General features: G+C 33.8%; 1 protein-coding gene across 4 annotated transcripts; it reads right to left on the bottom strand.

The window, feature by feature from the left end:
• Positions 1-2,635: 2,635 nt before the first annotated feature.
• Positions 2,636-12,740, bottom strand: LOC141678886 (pentatricopeptide repeat-containing protein At2g38420, mitochondrial). 4 transcript variants are annotated; one of them, XM_074485307.1, is made up of 6 exons: positions 10,978-12,740; positions 9,447-9,498; positions 7,550-7,834; positions 6,382-6,492; positions 5,065-5,238; positions 2,642-3,102 (listed from the first exon to the last, which is right to left on the bottom strand). In XM_074485307.1, the coding sequence occupies exon 1, from the start codon at positions 12,684-12,686 to the stop codon at positions 11,247-11,249; it is 1,440 nt and encodes a 479-aa protein (XP_074341408.1). In that variant the 5' UTR covers positions 12,687-12,740; the 3' UTR covers positions 2,642-3,102; positions 5,065-5,238; positions 6,382-6,492; positions 7,550-7,834; positions 9,447-9,498; positions 10,978-11,246. The 4 variants fall into 4 exon arrangements, with proteins under 4 accessions (XP_074341410.1, XP_074341407.1, XP_074341411.1 ...); XM_074485309.1 differs by having other exon boundaries at positions 2,636-3,102; positions 5,077-5,238; positions 6,382-7,834; XM_074485306.1 differs by having other exon boundaries at positions 2,637-3,102; positions 6,382-7,834.
• Positions 12,741-14,686: the final 1,946 nt, after the last annotated feature.

Below are 14,686 nucleotides of genomic sequence, written 5' to 3'. Positions count from 1 at the left end.
AGTTCTGCTGCTTGCGCAAACAAGCAAACAAAGTCACCAACTCTTCTTTTATGATTTCTGGAGATGAACAAGATAAAAACCAATTAAAAACTTAAATGCCTGCAGCATAACAACTATTTTTCATTCTATTATAAAGATGCTTAAGTCAGATTATGATCAACATACCAGGGAGATCATGCTATTAAATTTTTACAGCTTTGACAAATTTAGTAAAATCTCCATCATCCACCTGGTCTTAAAGCACAGAGATTTATCAAAGGACATGATATAGAAAATTTGATGAAAGTTATAGACTCAGTTAACATATAACAGCTGTTTGAAATTTGTGGGAATTTAGAAGTAGATGAGGTGCTGGTACACCATATGAAATGAAAGTGACTGCATGCAAGCACAGATAGATCGAGCAGTGAGTAACTGAGTACCATCATAGCTACTATTGCATCAGCCATAAAAAAACCTAGCCAAAGCAGGTGTAAATGCTACCTTTATACATCTTGCAGCCATGGCGATTCTAGCTACCATATTTCATAAACAAATTTTCCGCCTAAATTAAATATGTTACTGCCTCTGCAGATCATCAAATTAATATGATTAATGCATTGGCACTCAGACATGCCTAAAATTATATAAGTCTACAAATCTTCGCAAGGTTGTGTTAGTTTTCTTGTAGCAAGGTTGCAGCATCTACTCTAGCTCTACCAGCTTCATGCTTGCAATGCAACTGCAAATGTAAAGTAATCAACCTTACAATGCAACTGCAACTGCAAATGTTCATGCATTTATCACAGGGTAACTTTGCAAGATGTCTGCACTCTGCAGTAATCTTAGTAATTATCTTAGAATAACATTGGGCCAATTTGATGTAGACTGAACCAGCTCTATCCAATGTAGGGATTTTTTACTAGGTCCAATCTGCATGAGCCCAATAGAACACCAATCGAGTCCAGTCCCTTACACTATAATTTTTGTCAATACTTTTGTAAGGCCCAAACAGTTGCACTTCTCTAAAACTGTTTGTACAGGGGTGAACAAAATCAGAATTTCAATCTAAATATAAATTTCAATCAGAATTTTTTAAATTTTATAAGAAATAGGGGATAATTTCAGACAATAGGGAAATACTCTTATTTCTTGTATGAGCTATATAATTATTTTTATCATTCTTTTAGATTATTTCCAAGTGAGATAATTTTTTGAATAAACTTCCAAAATGCCCTAAAAAGTGATTAAAATATTGTTCATAAATTTATTGAAAGGAGTATTGAAATATGTAAAATATATTTACCTACCACCATCTCTATATGATTTCCCATTTAAATTCGAGATCTAAGTTCGTCAAATGGGGGACAAAGATAGCACTCCCCGGTCTCAAAATAACGTGCGAAATGCACGGAAACTCCATCATGGAAGAAGTGTCAGCCTTATTCAACCATGCATAGAACACTAGACTTGAATATTCAATACTAATGTCAATACTAAGATGAGTTGAATGTAGACCAGCGAATTTTAGGTCACTGGAAGTATGCTACTCTTGTGATTAGCAAAGTTCAATGCTATTTAGAGGACTAAAAAATGAAACTGATTGATAAGATTTGTGATTTGATTGTATGGTCCAATTAGTAATAATCCAATTGCTTGGAATTGCTGGCATATTCATTGCTCCAGTTCAATCAAAGCCTTTGACCCTTTTGAGGAATGAAAGACGTTTAATGGGGTTCCCCTATGAAGAAACTAACCAGATTTTAATGATTTTTCATCAAACATCTTATACATAGAGATCTGCTTTAAAACTTGGGTAGGTTAGATTTTTCAAACTAGATTGTTTTTACAGATGGACTGCACTACTCTTGTGGGGGCGTAATTTTATTTCAAGCCCATGCCAATTCCATCAAATAATTGTGCTTATGATACATATCTGGCATAAGTAATGTACAGGTATTCAAGACGAGCCGAGCCGAATACTCGGTCAATACGATTGAATTCAACTATTTTTAAATGAGTCAAACTACTCGTTTAAGTTAAATGAGTTTCAAACGTTTATCTGAACTCGACTCATTCGATAGAAGACTCGAGTTTACTTGCGAGCTAAATAAGCGGGATTTCATATATATAAACATGTTCTTACAGATGATCAAACTGCATCAGTGTTATAGAAAAGCTCAGTTTTTGATATATATAAAAAAATGACAGATCAATGATCATGTCTAGGTTTTCTGGTGCAACAGTAATGGGGACAAACAATGAAGGATACAGTACTATTTTGCATGCATGTAGCATAACTACAAAACCATCTCATTCAATGTATGGACCATGCACGTCTTTAACTTACAATTAACTGTTTGTTAATCTGTGCATTCCACTAAGTTAATTATAACATGTGTCACACGTATACGGTTAGGGTGGTCGTTAAAGTTAAGCTTATACGTATTTGATAAATGAATAATCTGGTTGGAAAGTAAATTCATATCTAAACACGAATCATAGTTAAGAACCGAAAACTTGTACACGGTCAAGGTAAAGTAAGAACAAGAAAAGAATTCAAAGAGATTATGCGAATCACTTCAACCTTTTTGTTGATTAGACAAAAATAACAATCATGCCTCAAATCACCCTTAAGTAAATTGATAATGTATGCAACTTGTCATATCTTTATACGGTGATTAGCTTAATCACAATGTACTAAGTCAAATATTATTCTCCATTACAAAACAGTAAGAACTTAAATGACCGCAGAGTAGCGCCATTGTGACGAACGCATTCATGTATAAAAAATTGTATAATTTAATTGTAGTAGCAAAGTATGAACTTCTAGAAACGGCGCAAAACCTCGTGTCGACCTAAAGTATCTTTTGGTATAAACGGAAGAGAGCAAAGTGGATATGCTGCCAAATTCTGTGAAATCTCGACAAATGAATAATCCCGTCAAATAAACAAAATTTTCCAGTACAACGTAAACGGAAGTGTACTTTAATTATCATGGATAATTTTTCTAATTCCGAAAATATTTAGTTCTCCGGTATTTTTTAATACTTCATATGCCTTCCAAATCGATATCCGTTCTAGCAAGTCTCGAGAATGAACGAAGACAATCGAACCCAAAACCTGAAAAGAAAAGAGATGAAAAAGGATGAAAAAACTCTAGACTATAGTTGCACTCAAAAAAGTCCTCCAACAGGAAAGAGTTCCATCTAAATCAACTTTTTAGCAATGGAAGACAAATCAAGTGCAATATAGCCGTGATTAGTTAAAACTAAACATAAATTAAGATTTTAGTATGCACGATGGATATGAATTGAAATGAGTGAACGTCCCACCCAATTTCTAAATTTCTACTTACATCACATCAATTAACACAACACCACTAGAAGAAAATTATAAAATTGTTAGTGTGCCTTTTAAGTGAATTGTCCATTACTACTAACTTTGTCTCTAATGGCCAATTTACCTACTTCCATTCCATGTCTGTCTCCTTAACCTTTTTCCTTAGTTCAAGGGCACCACCTCATTAACCACTAATCCCCTGTTTTCATTGTCATCTATCTTAAAAGATGTCATCTAATTAAGTCGATCGTGCTTAATTCCGCGTTTAATTCCTAGCACCGTTGAATAACTCGGATGGTTAAGCGTTTATACTCGGTTGTGTTCGAACCTCGCTCACTCCAAGAATTTCTTAAAAACATACCCTCAAGTGTGCTCGACAAGAATTCTGGCCGAACTTAATCCCGATTCTCAACTTTCAAATTTAATATATTTTAGTCTCGCATTGCTTTTAAGTTTTTAAAAAATGTGGAAAGCTCATTTTTTAAAAAAATTAAAAAATCTCTATTTAGATCAATAGTATCACTTTTTATTTTACAATAGTGGGTCTTAGCCATCTTTTCATAAAGTTAAAACAATACACGATCGCTATATTTCAAATTTGAAAATTCGACCATCAAGATGCTAAAACAGGTAAAGTTCAGCCACCACTTTACAATTTACTCCTGAATAAATATCTCCTATTTCACCGTTTTTATAGGCCAAAATATAAAGTTCAAAGTAAAAAAGGATATATTAGTATTTGATTTAATTAAGTTTTGAGTACCTAAACATTATTATCATTAATACATTCTAGTAATTATGTTTGTGCAATTGTTTTGGATTTTGTGATGTCAAGCATAGTTCCGGAATTGACATCTCTTACCTGTAAAGCTTATCAAATAATATAAAATTTCAGAATGTGTTGATAAATATTATTAGATGTGATCATTGATCTCCTTTAGAATCCTACTTACATCTCTATCAGTGGAAAACCAGGTCAATGAAATATAAATTAAGCATATTAGCATCAAAGGAGTAAGCAGGATCAATGTTTATAAACTATTGCAAATGGTGCTTGAAACTTGTCATGCATTATGAATGTTTATACATGTGTCTGTGACAACAAGTGAAATAGGGATTACTTTTAAATGACTCAATTAAGTGCAGTAGTTGTGCGTCACACGAGGTTCCATTTTCCTACTTTTAATGCTTAGAATTTATAAATTTAATGTTTTAGTCTGACCATTCTGTAAATTTACAAAAGCCATAAACCCTCAACTCAATGGCATCTTTACTTCTGAGTTTAGTAGATCTTGCATATTTTCAGCACTTCAATGACCATACTTTACAGCAGGGCCGGTTCTCTATTCTCTAAGCCTATTTTCGAATAGCACAAACTGTACTACATAACGTATTCAACTTTCGACAACAGTTAGCGAGAACAAATATTCAAACTATGATATGTGTCAACATTTTGTGGCAAATCCAGTTCTTTAACCTTCAGAAATGAATCAACTTAACTTCAAAGCTGCTACATGCCAAATCTTTAACTAAACGGTGATACTAGTGGTCAGATAAGATACCAAGAAAGTTGGTAAATGCATAGATAACCTGGGTATAATGAATGATTATATGAATGACAATATGTTTTACATACTGCATATAATTCTTAGTTAAATGTCTTGATTAGGAGAATTTGTAAATGAAGATCCTGATATAGTACAACACAAAAAAGTGCATATACAATTATTTAAACCCCATTACCTTTTCTCCTACCTGGACCATATGTTGTTGAGGAGTAATTGTTTCTTATAGGCTCTTCTAGATTTTCACAATCCTTTTGAGGAGAATATGGATGTCTACTCCACAAATTTACATAAATAATGCCCATCCTCTCTTTTATCTCTTTCTTTCTCTCTATCCCACAAAGGGACCAAGCTGCCAAGCAAAACAGATAAAACAAAGAAACAATAGTTAAATTTGTTCCACTAAGTTGAGTATTAGTGGAAATAATTGACCTGGTATACTACAGTTGGCTGATTAACTTTAACTCAAGAGTATAGTAATAAATCTAAAAGGGCATGCATGAACTATAATAGGACTGTAAATCTATCTCACATTTTACAGCTATTTCACATTGGATTCATCCTAAGAAAACATCAAAACTAAAGTGTAAACTTCAAGCTAGATGAGTATCACCTACAGGATACACCGCTGGAGTATTAAACATGGCAATTTTTCTCTGTCGATAAAAAAGTAGAGGCTAAGTTATTTTTAACATGCAGGACGTTCAAAGTTAATGTAGATCACTCAAGTCTTGTTAATTTTTAGTGTAACCAGCTGGCTAGAGATGCTACATGGAAAGTCACATATCAACAAAGCAATTGGCACCTTTCTGTATAAAAAATATGAATACTTGAACGAATTCCAAAGAAAATGAACTATATATCTTTTGGAAACTATATTGATTTGCTAACAGAGTTCCAACCTCTTTTTAGATGATTAAGGGTTACACTTGGCTATTTTCTTAGTTCAGTAGCATCTCCTTCCAGAAAACTTTAACTAAACAAATTTAGCAAGCAACATTCCTTAATGTGAAAAAATATTTGCATGTTCTGTGGCTAGGAACTCATCCATACACACCAGAAAGCAACTTCAATTGAAAGCAAATGATATACCTGTTAACATCTGTGCTATATAAGTTTTATATACTATAACAATTTAATTCTTTCTTCCACAAGTTTACTTCTTTTTCTTATGTGACTTTAAATGAAGGGCAACATTTCCTTATTCCCATATGGACTACCATCTCTTGCCTACCAAAATAAAACTCCAGCAGTACCATATTGATCGAGTGCTTTGTTTTGCTCACATCCTAATATATCCTTTATAAATGGAAAACAAGTGTTGCAGACTGTAGTGTATTTAGTTACTTCTAAATCAAAACCCTAAAGTTTAAATAATTTTTCTCTTTTGATACAATAACTTCATTAATGTAGAGGTCAAAAGTGCAGCATCTTTGAGCCACGGAAAAATGTTTGGAGAAGGGACAATTTGATTGAAAAAGGGACGAATGCTTACCTGTAAAACCCCTCCAAAAGTATGGAAAGTAGAAGTTGTTGAAGAATGTGCTTCCCAACAGATACACCTAACCTTAATGGATGCTGTCTTGTTTCTAATCATTTTCTATAACTGTACAACAGCGATGTTAATTTGCATGTATCAGTAGAGAATATAGAAAATGACTTAACACTAATACAAGGAAGTAGTAAAGCTTAATTTGTAACAAAGAACTTCCGTATGTTTAGATTTACAGCACATATCTATTGTATGTTAAATTAATAAATAAGGTAGATATAACATATTAAATGTGCCATAATTTTTAGGCCATACCTACTTGAATGTCCTAAATTCATGATAATGACATTCAGATCTTCACCCTACATCTTTACAAAATAATTTAGAGCTTCCTGAGGCTAGTTAATTGTTTCATAGGTAGTATAAAGCAAATTTTGACAGGGTAAACCCACATAATTGAATGATGTCTAAACATGAGACAGAAGAAGGTATAAATCACCTTAGTGGTATTGAAATTGGTTTGTGTTGTATAAACTTTTAGACAAAAAATTAACTACCAAATTAAATTTCACAAATGGAACTGCACAAAATAAAAGACAGAGTTAACAGATATCAAGTTATAAATATCAAGAAATTCAAACAAGAACAACCTCGTGTTTATCTTAGTCTGGCTCTTTCAATTAAAAATAGTTAACTCTCTCATACATATGGTCAGTTCTCTAAAGAAAACAGTCATATGCTTTGTTCAAGGCATAATGTAGGTGAGATTAAAAACAGAATGTCTATATGAAAAGCCTAGAGGGTAATATTGTACACAAATTATACTGTGACCAGAAGTGGTCCTAAGATTGTTATGTGTTGTGACAAGCTGTTTGGGCTGCAAATTCAAGCTGTCCCACACCAAAGAAAGCTTTTTAGCTCCAAATTTCCACCCACACTATTAGACAAAGGCTTCCTATTGTTTTGTTATAAAAGAGGAAGAAAGGATAGCTGAAGTGCAAATTGTGTCTCAGGCTTCTAATATAATCTCTCTCTCTCTCTCTCTCTCTCTCTCTCTCTCTCTCTCTCTCTCTCTCACGCACACACACACACACACACTCAAACTTACACGCAATACTTGTATTAGAATTAAAACAATAATAGATACTCAAAGAAAGCAGCTGGTGGTTACAGCATTAGAAGGTGGGTGATGAGCAAGATGGAGAAGCAGGGCACGTGCATTACTACTTCATGCACACAGAAACTAGAAGCTGATCTCCCTCAGTAATTGCACCTCTCGCCTTTATTGGCCTGTGTTTGCACAATGAGTTAGTTCTTCATGTGCCCCTCTTCCCCATCATGACCACTCAACCTTATATTTACAATTGGATTGCTGTGAAAGAAGTCCAGCTCTGGTGGTCCTCGCTGTTGAATTGCAAGTTTTTGACGATCGTTCATTCTCGGGTAAGTGTCACTGCTGCATTTAGTAAAATCATTAACATTTTTCTGAGACTTAAGTTTATGGATATAACAATAATATTGTAAATGTGAAGACAGCTCTAACACATAAAACCAGAAAGAAGATAAAAGTGTCCAGCTTTCTCAGCTCAGTCAATAGGATATATTAACATATTTTATACAAGGCAGGTAATCAAAAAACATAGATCATATTCACTAGGAAGCAATAATTAGCATGTTGATGGAATAGTGTCGTTCCTCAAATGTTTTCTCGCGCAACTAAAAGCTTGAACACTAAAGATAATTTGTCCGAGGATGTTCAAACTCTAACTCTAAGAATACATTTAAAACTCTTAGAGAGCAAATATGACCACTGCACAATAGTTATTTAGTACCTTAAGTGGCAAATAGATCAAAAAAAAATTAGCCGTAAACTGTCTGAAACGTAAATGACCTCTAAGCTCAACAGCTTTAATTTTATCTAGGGAAGAAAAGAAACGACATTTTGGCAATCTCAGGAAGGAAACGTCTTAAATAAATTGATTTAAGTCATGAAAAACTTCCAGCCTAGTCATGTTTCTAAAACATATACCCTGCACTGAATTTTATGTGCAAGACAACATTCTATTTTGCAAAATTAAGAAAGTAAAATACTTTATCCTGCTATATCATTTCTTTCAAAGTGAATAAACAATGTCAACTAAAAGATGTAATGTTTTCCCAAGGGTTCTGGTGCTTTCAAGCCAAGATATAAAAAAGGGATCACCATTAACATATCAGTACCAGATGTCTGTATATCATGTTTGGATCTGTACTTCACATGCTATGCTAACATAATTTAACACACCCAACAGAAGAGCTTCTCTTGTGTTCTTTCTCTGTAAATACAATCATCTGGACTTCAGGTAGTTACTCTAGTATATTCTGGTATAGTGTGTTTGGATTTGGAAGCTTCCTCAAAGAACAACAACAATTGTCACTGGTGCTTTTGTTCGGATATTTGTCATCCAGAAAATCTATATTTATTTCGAAGTGGTCAAAGAAATTCAAAGCAATGTATTATACAATATCGGATCTACAGAATTTATATTGTACTCGGAAAAAATTCACATTCCCTTCCACACCTTGTTTCTTTCAATTTTCTAAGGATAAGGTTTAAAAATGAAAAAGAAGATGCTTTAGGATAATTTTTTTTTATGAAGTAGCCAGTCTAGAAGATAAACTCAAAACTTCACTAGATCCATATTTGAACATCATTTCTTCTGTTCATTCTTGAAGCATGGTAAAAGGTTTATGTTTGTTGTCCTTGGGAGCCGCCTTGCTATGGAAGAAAATTCTTGTGTGAAAGAAAAAAGAAACGTAGGACATGATATGAAAGTTGACTTGTGCTGCACTTGTACAAGATTGACACTTTTAGGAGTTACGTGGTAGGAAAATAGATTCCAGTCTATTACTACGACTTAAGTCCAGATATGGACCTTTTGTACTCATCCTGGTTTTAATACAAACTTGCTCTTGGTTTCTATTTTCTAAACTATTGTAACACATTTCCCACAACATAATGGCCCTGCTCTTGATTGTTTAAATTATTTGCTAAAACCGAATATTCATGAATAGTGTTCAAATATTACCTGGCAGGCTGGCACCATCTGCTGGGAAGGCATCGTCACTGTTCCTTGGTTCCTGGAGATATCAAATGCTTTGGCTGAATAATTTAATATAATTAAACTGAGATATGGCAAGGCTGGAACTACGTAGTTAATGTAAACCTGGTACTAAAAGGAAATAATATCTTTTTACCTACATAATTACACCTTACCACAGGTCCACAAGTGAAGTAATCCGCAAATTTTACAGTATAGAGCCAATAGTAACATTCTTGTGAGTTCAAATGAAGCAATGATGGTTTAGATTTGAAAGCAAGTAACTCTTATCAGCTATTACAAAACTAGCAATCTGACTAGGCAATGAATCATGTAAGTCATTATTTTAAGGTTAGGCAAACACATTTAAATCATGTACTAATTAAAAGGGAAGAGTTAGCTTTTTAAAACTCATCTAGCAGTAAAATTGCAACTGAGATCTCATGAAATAACATAAACTTTGTATTGACCTGCAGTAGTGGTCAGGATGCAATTAGACCCTGCTGCCAGTTCATTACCTTTCTTTTCAGTAATTGTAACCCATTCTTTTATTTTAGCCATTCATCTTATAAAGGGAAACAGAAGCATAGAGACACTTCATACATATTCCACTATAGAGCATTACAAAGGAAGCATGTGACAGTTGTCATTTTCTACACAATAATTGTACTTCACGAAAAGAGCATCAAGATTCCTGCTGAGAAAACAGTTATGAGACATATTGTACTAGTAGTACTGTAATAAAATTTTCAATTTTTAAAGCATAGTGACATAAAACTCCAGAAAGCCTTTCTTCACAAGACCATGTTGCAAAACTTATCTCAACAGAAACAGAAGAAATTGCAAAACTCTTTCTCCTAAAAGTCATATCTGTATACTACTGACACTCAAACTTTTTAAAGACATCACAGCACTGGAGGTTGGTTATGTATTTATGTTAATAGTACGAAATATGAACTAGAAACAAATTAACAGCATGGCGACAAACTTTCCAAGTGTACAATTAAAAAAAGGCTTCAATTTTCAAATTTGAGCAGATAAAAATGTTTAATCAGTGGATATTAAGTGTCAGACAGTAAGAATGGTTGACAAACTGCAGGATTAGAAAAACATCTCGTACTCATTTTTAATTGTGAACCACATTGCAGTAAATAGAACTGTCGGTTAATATTTTCTAAGCTTATAAAGGGGCAAGATTATAAGCAAAGTGATCCCATAAGCTATAGGACTGAAAACTTAGTACATATTATGGAATTCTAGTTTCAATTGTATTAATCATGCTGTAAAGAAGGCATCACTGGAAAACAAGAAACTGGCACTAAAACCATACTCAACTGCACAAATAGATAGAATAAGGCTAAAACTCCTAATGAATCCACCCAAAATTTTACCGGGAGAAAATGCACATAAAGTTACCATATTAGGACATGCATACTTGATCCAGGAAAATAAAAATGATACACATGTACAGGAGCAGAACAAAACTGCCTCTTCAAGTAACAACTTAGATTTATCGGACCTTGCAAAATGTCTCTTCAGTACGCCCACTCATAACGGCAGCTGGTCAGATGAAAAAACAGCTCACGTTCAGCTCTTCAGCAAAACTTGCCAGATATGCTTGTCCCATAGGGCCAGTACAAGCAGCTTTTTCTTGTATGGAACAACCAAGTATGCACCAAAGATCAATTCTAAGTCTTTCGTAATTAGAATTGAAATTACATTTTGAGATATTGAGCCAGTAAGTCTGAAGACTGGTGCTTGTATACCATTTTGAGATATTGAGGGGCTCTAACATGAGGACTTCGGAGCAACACAGCTATCAGTAATTTTACTGAGAACTTCCAGCTCCTTGCTGCCTGGTCCTGTCTGACCTAAAGCTGGTAGTAGCTTCAAAAAGGTTGAACACTGTGGTACAAAATCTTTTTCAACCATTTCCTCCAACAAATTACAAGCTTCACGAATTTTACCACAACGAATCATACCACCAAGCAAAATCTCATAAGTTTTTAAATTACGTTGAACCCCCTTTGATATCATCAGATTAACAACCTCCTTTGTCGCCTTTAATTCTCCACTCTCACACAATGTGCTCAAAATTCCATTATAAGTAACCACATCAGGTTTACACCCCACATTCTCTATGCAAGCAAGCATATCCATTCCTGCATCAATATTTTTCTGCTTAAACAAACCACATAAATACACATTGTAAGTCCATATATCCGGCACCACGCCTAATACAAGCATTTCATCAAATAGCTCATCTGCCTTGGCATAATCACCATCCTCAATAACTCCATCTAACACCATAGTGTAACAAACCACGTCGGGCTTAATACCATCAACTTTCATTTGATTCAAAACATTCAAAGCATCCATACCCTTCCCATTCTTAATCAAAAACCTAATCACATTGCACCAATCTACCCTCCCAGGGCAAAACCCGTACGCCTTCATTTCCTCCAAATAACCCGTAAACGCATCAACACTTAAATCACCCTGTCTACACAATGTGGAAAGAATCAAGGAACACATTCTCTCATCAAGCTCAAAACCATCATCTACCATATAAACCAACAGCCCAAAAGCATGATTAACCTTATTAATCCTACACAAAGCCTTAATCAATATACAATAACTCGACTCATCGATCCTAATATTCATCTTTCGACTCTTCAACACAATCTCAGGCACCATTTCAAGCCACCCCCTGTTCCTACAAACAACTAAAAGTAAACAATTCAAACAATCCACAGAAGGGCTACACCTAAAATTAGGAATCTTGAAAAAAAGATCAATACTTTCTTGAATTTTATTGCAATTTCCATAAGATTCAATCAAATCAATGAAAATAATTTCTGGGGTCTCAAAGATTTCAACTTTTTCAAGACGATCAAGAACCAAATCAAGTTCTTGCCACTTTAAAGATTTTATTAGGGTTTTGATGACAAAATGGTAAGCAAGAGGAGTTGTGTTACAATTATACATTGTAAAAGAATCAATGAGAGAGGAGAGAAGATGGGTGGGTGATAATAAAGATGATGATTGTTTGAGAGCTCTTAAAGCTTCTTGTTGGTTTAATTTTTCTTGGTACTTTGCATTGTAAGGTGAGAGTGGCCATTTTCTATTTTTTCTGAGATAGAAATTGAAAGGATTGTTTTTTCTTTTTGTTTTTGGAAATGAAGATTTGAATCTGAGAAAGATTCTTGAGTAATTTGTGTAAGACATGAATTAAGGTTTTTGTGCAACTCTGAAGCAGAACACTTGGTGATGGACACGAGTTTGATTGAGTTTAAAATGATGTCTGAGTTGGATTTTATAGTGTGGGATTTGAATTACAATACCACTAAAAATGTATAGTTGCTTTCCAAAACTATCTATTTCCATTATTTAGCAAAAAAAATCTAATTTTCATTTTTCAAAAAAGTAAAAATAAAAATAAAAAATCTTTGAATTTCTAAAATATATCATATTTATATTGCTCACTTTTTGTAAAAGATTATTTATTAGATATAATTAATATTTTAACTATATCATATAAACCCCTTGCATATCTTTGTTAGCTAAAGTGCCCGCCAGTCTGCACTGAGTTACTGATATAGGGTATGTAGTTTAAGTACTTAAAAACAATCACTAAGACCTCCACACCTTGTACACTACACACCTTTGTCTAAAAACATCATTTGAAGAGTTGCAATTGCATTGGTTTGATTTGGTTAATTCTGGTTTTTTAAAATTGGTCTTTTTGATTGTACAAATTGACTCAGGAAATTAGCCAAGTCAGAAAATATTAAAAAAGAATTGACGTGAATGATAGTACTAATAAATAAGATTTGTGTGACATCTACACAATTTACAGTTGAATATGAATTGAGTTGGTCTTAATATATCACATCAATACTTCATAAGTATTGTCAAAATAGGCAAATATTATTTATTTCTCAAACCCTTACATAATACATAGCTTAAAACCCCGTTGGGGTTATTACTCACAATACATTATAGATTCTCTCTTGAATTAAGAAAGTGTCTTCGTTGTAAGAATACAAGATAATCTTCCCTAAAACTTAGCTCTCCTTTTATAGAGTAAGGAAGAGATTCTATTACAAGACTAGTCGTCTTCTAATCATTCATAAAGAAGATGTCTTCTACTTTTCATAAAGTAGATGTCTTCTGCTTTTCCTAAAGTAGATTCCATCTGTTTTTCATAAAATAGATGTCTTCTGCTTTTCATAAAGTAGATTCATTACCTTTTCACAAAGATAAGATGCTCCATTAAAAACGAAGTCCTGATTTTGCTTTGAGCAGTATTCCTACTTTAGACAAAGGTCCTTTGTCTTCTGCTGAAGTGGAGGGGTCCTCCATTATTCTTTTTCCAGATTCTTTGTCTGGAGTGGTGATACTGCAGATTTGACATTCAAGATGGATGCCAAATTTGCGTATTTCCTTCTTCTTTTTCTTGCAGAAGATTTCTTGATGCGATCCAACAACATCTTTATGTAATAATTGTCTTCTGAAAGCGACAACTTTGTTGTAGTCATCTTCACTTAATCCTTTATGGGAATAAGAGGTCATTAAGGCATGCGTTGTAGCTAAATTGACTTTTAGCTTATCTTCCTTTTGAACATCAAATAACTTATTGATTAAAATCAATAACTTATTTTCAGCCAGTGCTCTTAAATCATTCTTCTCCAGTGTAGGTTCCATTGCTTGGCTTGGAGAATAGATCTTTTCATTGGCAAGACCAACCTGAATATAATGTAAAGGTTGATTAGGTGGACAATCGTATTCTTCTTCATTTTCCCAGCATATAATGGTACTAGTGGTTTTGATGAAGAGGTCGATCTCTTTTCCTTTAAGACAATTGTTTTTAAATGTCTTGACTGCCTTTCTAAATTCCTTGGGGAACCTAGAAATTTCCAAAAGGTTATTAGCAGGATAAACTTGTGCTAATAGTCCATATTGGTATGCTTCATAGACCATGTCTGGATCAGCATTTGGATAGAAATTGAAGTAGCTAACATTCTTCTTGTCTGTGGTGAAGAAATGTTCACTAACGAATTCCTTTTCAGTGGCTATTCTTCCATATTGATAAAGATAATTAAATCCTGAAAAATAAGATTCAATGGTATCTTCTTCCATCTGTATTAACAGCTGCTGAGATTTTGGGATGTTTCCCAAAATAGTTTTGCTAGAACTTTCTTTTAGGTGAGTTATAGCCCCCGCAT

Source organism: Apium graveolens, chromosome 8 (assembly GCF_009905375.1).
Source record: "Apium graveolens cultivar Ventura chromosome 8, ASM990537v1, whole genome shotgun sequence".
In the NCBI taxonomy this organism is placed as follows: Eukaryota; Viridiplantae; Streptophyta; class Magnoliopsida; order Apiales; family Apiaceae; genus Apium; species Apium graveolens.
This window is presented reverse-complemented; position numbering and strand designations above follow the sequence as displayed.

Coding starts and splice junctions, on each gene's coding strand:
- LOC141678886 (XM_074485309.1), bottom strand. CDS start 12,686: ATGTCTTACACAAATTACTCAAGAATCTTTCTCAGATTCAAATCTTCA.